Raw genomic sequence first — 5,566 nt, 5'->3', positions numbered from 1 at the left:
TAATCGGGTGTACTTCAGCAAGAATGCTAATGAATTACAGTCTGAAATACTCATTTTGACACCGGGATTAATAAGTTACGGCGCTGACACAGCAACAATGACCACTTAATGTGTTTTAAAATATATATTTTTACTGGAAAGCCAGTAAAAAAAGACTAAACATTTACACTATTTTTTCCCCCCTCAATCGAGAAGCAGTTTTACTTTGATATACGTCACAATAGAGAAGAAAAGACTAAATATAAAGATTAAAATATTTAAAAAAAACATTTAAACAAGATATTAGATAGAGAGATAAGATAGATATTTACTTTAGAAGAAACATTGCATAAAATATTAAGACTTTCACACTGGCATAATGGCATCTTTCATACAAGTATACTTTGTCTGATGCACTGGCAGATTTTTTTAAAGCGTATATTTGAGTGAAATTGTGGGCGGGGCTTGATTTTGTCCGTGGGGAATTGATTGGATGATTGAATGGTTGTGGATTGCTATTGGCTGATCTCAAGTGAGTGACAGGTTATAGCCCCGCCCACATCATCAGAGAAGAGAAGAGATGCTGCAAGAGGAAGTTATTCTGATTCAAGATTACCACGCATTTGAATTATGATGTGCACAAATAAAATATATACACTTAATGCTAGAATATTCCATGAAAAATAAGATTGGTCAATTATGATTTCATGGTGACTTTAAAAGTAGTATTTTTGCATCACTGCAGTCAGAATGAAAGCACGACGTGAGCATGTTGCTGCTCTTACGCTGTTGCTTTGTTACTCGCTTCTTGTTCAAATAGTGTAAAACAACTTTAGATTCGGTGCTATATTCTGTTTTTCTCTCTTGCCATTTAGAGCAGATTTCATCAAATATCTACCAGGTTATTGTACACCTCCTCTGAGACAAATCTACAAAGTTCAAATAATCTGAACAAGTACCATAGAAGGAAATGAGAAGCACTTTTAAGTAAAATCCAGTTAAATAGTACTTTTGTAAAACATGAAAACACAGTGACATTTTTGGCTTGATGCAAATGCATTACTTTCGAAGAGCAGCTCTGAGCGAGGACAGCGTGCGCATTCATTACTTCCCTAAAGATTCCCAGCTGTGTGGGATAACTTTGAGGATATTTTCTTTTTCCGCAAAGAAACTGTGAATGAAAAAGTGGACCTGAAGGTCACTCGCAGTTCTTCTGTTTATGATGATGATGATGATGATGATGCCGATGATGCGTGTGTTATATGAAAATTCACAATGAAAACGTTATTTTTATTGACACACAAAATCATTAATACTATGAATAATGTGTTGTAGCTCAATAGCCGTGTTTCCAGTCGAAACTGACTTTCAGACAGCGAGTGTTTGAACGCCTTCTGTTTGTGATCTGATGTGGATTCTGATCTCCGGATAAGGCAGAAATATTCATATGCGATGCTAAAGACTAACCGTTGCCATAGTTAACATGGTAAATACATCCACTTAAAGATATAGGCTATCACAATCGTGCATTTATTTTATGTGTCAGTACGTCTCGTCTCTTTATACCTGACTGTCTGATTTCCATATTTAGATCCGCATCTGTCATAAAATAAAGCCAGTTTCTCTGACTGAAAATATAACTGTATTGTGACTGTTGTGCTAAAGCTCCTCAGGTCGTATTTTTGGAGGAAAATATGTAGAAATTATCGTTCGTTTTTTTAAAATGTGATGAAAAATGCAACAACAAATAAACAGAAACGGACACGACTGAATAAGTATCTGTCCTCTTTCTTTTTTGTGAAATAACTGTAAACACCACTTCATTTCTATAGGACTAATGTGGTCTAATCTTAACATAAATACATTTATTACATTATTTATGCTTTTATTATGTTCGTTTTGCGATCTCACTAGTTTCCAGTCATTTCTACATGGTTAGTTTAGAAATCTATATGGAAAAGTGGCTACTGATATTTGTTACACACATCGTCAATCCTTTGACATTCGACACCAAAGCTTTTTGAGTGTAGTACATCTAAACGTACAGAAAGTTCAAAGGTCATGTCTACTTCTGCCTCAAACACGTCTCGACTCATCCGCAATGACGCCGCGACGTCACAAGCCAGTTTACCAGCACACTACAGCCGTGGAAAACTAATTAAACACACTCGATCCGGGGAAATGTATTAATTTCTCATTTTAATAATCCAACTTTATGAGGAGAAACATACGCTTGCAATTACCCACAATCCTCAGAGGCTGTCTTCCAGCACTCTGTTGAACTTTGATAACGTTTTGTAATAAAAACATTAAATGTAATAAACACTTAAACTGAAAAGTTTTTTTGTTACTTTTTTTTTTACTTGTTCATAGTTTTACTGCAACGGGGTAACGGGAAAACTGCCAAGAAACAATGATAAGTATTTTAAGAAATTAATTGAATTCAAACGACTGCAAGAATCGTAATTGCCTGAGAACGTATGAGCTTATATTAATAGAAACGGAAAGCCATCGATTGGAATCGCTCAGCCTCAATTATTGAACTGAAGAAAACGCAATGACCAATAATACATTACATGATTATCTGGGTCAAGACGATCCCTTATGAAGAACATCACTGCTGCAATTACCAGAGGCAGTGTGATATCCCAGATCCTCAGCGTGAAACCCCGGAGCGGATGATTATTAAACCCTTCATTTACAGTTTGAGACTCTGAATCTACTGTAATTGTGACAAAATCAGGTCAGTCTCCCCACGCCAGGCCTTGACAGCCTCCTCTATGAGCCGGAAGAGCGAGTGCCTTCAGCTGGAGGAACATACTTTACAGATGTAAAAGCTGCAGACACAAAGACTGTTTCAAAAGGCAGGCGGAAACATTATGCATCATATATCAGAAAACTCTCATTAGTGTTTGTACATAATATTTAGCTGGATGGTTTTACACACACTGAAATGTATAATATGGACATAGTAGTATGCACAACTTAGAAACATAAAACAACTTTTTATTATTTGTGTTTGTACCTTTACATTTGTATAGATACATTTGTATAATTCCATTTTACAATTATATAAATGTTTCTCAGGTCGTACTCTATATCTAAATAACAGGGGTATGCTAATATTAATTATGCACTGCATGTTATTTATTTATTTGTTTGTTAGAATTAGGTTTTATTTTTATTCAAGTTTTTTGAGTTTAAGTTAATCATATAGCATTAATATTTTATCTTATTTCAATTAATGAAAACGTATTTACCAATTTTTATCATGTTTTTTTATTTATTTATTTTGACATCCATTAGTTAGATTTGTCTCAATTAATTCTGTAAATACATTTAGCCTCTTTCATACAGTCACACAAACATTTCCATCCCAAGCACCAGGACTGCATTTTGTAAAGCGGACACACACACACACACACACACACACACACACACGCCAGCGGACAGTGATGGATCTTATTCATTTTAATGCTGGCCTCTGTTTTCCTGCATTCGCTCTCTGTCGATAGCAAACTGCCGTCTGTCACAGAGAGCAGGGCCGTCGTCCCCGACACACACTCACTACCCATCATTCTCCTCTTCTTTACACTTACACTGATCTATCCATCTCTCTTTCCTTATTTCAGCTTTCCCTCTCTCTCTGAAAGCCGTATCAAAGAGCGATTTGTACTGTGTTTTACCATCCGGCTGTGCTGTGAAGCTGATGAGGATGATGAAAGCAACCGACCTCATCCTCATCTTCATCATCGTCTTCATCCTCATCTTCATCCTCATCTTCATCATCCTCGTCCTCATCTTCATCATCATCATCATCTTCATCATCCTCATCTTCATCATCATCCTCATCCTAAACCTCATCTTCATCATCATCCCACATCCTCAACCTCATCATTATCCTCATCTTCATCATCATCCTCAACCTCATCTTCATCATCATCTTCATCCTCAACCTCATCTTCATCCTCATCTTCATCATCATCCTCAACCTCGTCCTCATCTTCATCATCCTCGTCCTCATCTTCATCTTCATCCTCAACCTCATCTTCATCCTCATCATAATCCTCATCTTCATCATCATCCTCATCTTCATCCTCATCTTCATCTTCGTCCTCATCTTCATCCTCATCCTCATCTTCATCCTCAACCTCATCTTCATCCTCATCATTATCCTCATCTTCATCTTCATCATCATCCTCATCTTCATCATCCTCATCATCATCCTCATCATCTTCATCCTCATCATTATCCTCATCTTCATCATCATCCTCATCTTCAACCTCATCCTCATCTTCATCATCCTCATCTTCATCATCATCCTCATCATTATCCTCATCTTCATCATTATCGTCATCTTCATCTTCAACCTCATCCTCAACCTCATCTTCATCATCATCCTCAACCTCATCTTCATCATTATCCTCAACTTCATCTTCAACCTCATCATCAACCTCATCATCATCCTCATCGTCATCCTCATCATCATCCTCATCATCTTCATCCTCATCATTATCCTCATCTTCATCCTCATCATCATCCTCATCTTCAACCTCATCCTCATCTTCATCATCATCCCCATCTTCATCCTCATCATTATCCTCATCTTCATCATTATCGTCATCTTCAACCTCATCCTCAACCTCATCCTCATCTTCATCCTCAACCTCATCTTCATCCTCATCTTCATCATTATCCTCAACTTCATCTTCAACCTCATCATCAACCTCATCTTCATCATCATCCTCATCTTCATCCTCATCATCATCCTCATCATCATCCTCATCATTATCCTCATGTTCTTCATCCTCATCTTCATCATCCTCAACTTCATCATCCTCATCATTATCCTCATCTTCAACCTCATCCTCAACCTCATCTTCATCATCATCGTCATCATTATCCTCATCATCATCCTCATCTTCATCATCCTCATCTTCATCATCATCATTATCCTCATCTTCATCATCATCCTCATCTTCATCATCATCCTCATCTTCATCATCATCCTCATCTTCATCATCATCATTATCCTCATCTTCATCCTCATGCTCATCCCCATCTTCATCATCATCATCATCCTCATCTTCATCATCCTCATCTTCATCAGACAGACAGGTAAGAGAGAGCTTGAGCCGGGGCGTTTCGGCGGGCGACGGGTGACCTCGTATAGGAAGTGTGTGTGAAGGGATAGGATCTCAGCGTGATCTCAAGGCTCCAGCAGAAACACAACACACACACACTAATAAAGACTGATCTGAGCTCAGCAGTGTGTCTGCTGTGGGCCGCTGCGTATTTTGGGGGTGTTTCTGTGTGTACATCCGTGAATGACCACAAAAGACATAATTTTTATGTTTTTTGACTTTGTACAAAAAAAAACACAAAGAAAAAAAATTATTTTGAAAAATTTTGGAAACAATTGGCCCAATAAATGACTTTCCAAATAATTATCCCCATAAAAAAGCTGCATTGTACTAATCATAGCTAAAGGTATTTACTTAAAATTAAAAACGTATATTCACCGAACATATTTAGTTGTGCTCAAAGTTAAAGTGAAAAATCTGTGTTGGCTTAAAGTCCTACATCC

General features: G+C 37.3%; 1 protein-coding gene across 1 annotated transcript; it reads right to left on the bottom strand.

Annotated features, from left to right (window-relative positions):
- Window positions 1-3,851: 3,851 nt before the first annotated feature.
- LOC143755239 (uncharacterized) lies at window positions 3,852-5,323 on the bottom strand. Its single transcript, XM_077247098.1, has 3 exons — window positions 5,299-5,323; window positions 4,434-5,176; window positions 3,852-4,349 (listed from the first exon to the last, which is right to left on the bottom strand). Exons 1-3 carry the CDS (start codon window positions 5,321-5,323, stop codon window positions 3,852-3,854), a joined length of 1,266 nt encoding a protein of 421 aa, XP_077103213.1.
- Between the last annotated feature and the right edge of the window lie 243 nt (window positions 5,324-5,566).

This window comes from Siphateles boraxobius, unplaced genomic scaffold (genome assembly GCF_051911475.1).
Source record: "Siphateles boraxobius isolate OS27281-9 unplaced genomic scaffold, OSU_SipBor_1 105, whole genome shotgun sequence".
NCBI classification, from domain to species: Eukaryota; Metazoa; Chordata; class Actinopteri; order Cypriniformes; family Leuciscidae; genus Siphateles; species Siphateles boraxobius.
This window is presented reverse-complemented; position numbering and strand designations above follow the sequence as displayed.

What these genes read in the sequence shown, in the direction of transcription:
- LOC143755239 (XM_077247098.1), bottom strand. Translation starts at nt 5,323, where the DNA reads ATGTCTTTTGTGGTCATTCACGGAT. An exon ending in TTTTGTGGTCATTCACGGAT is followed by an intron (nt 5,177 to 5,298) that starts GTACACACAGAA and finishes GATCACGCTGAG; the next exon opens with ATCCTATCCCTTCACACACA. An exon ending in ACGATGAGGATGATGATGAG is followed by an intron (nt 4,350 to 4,433) that starts GTTGATGATGAG and finishes GTTGAGGATGAG; the next exon opens with GTTGAAGATGAAGATGACGA.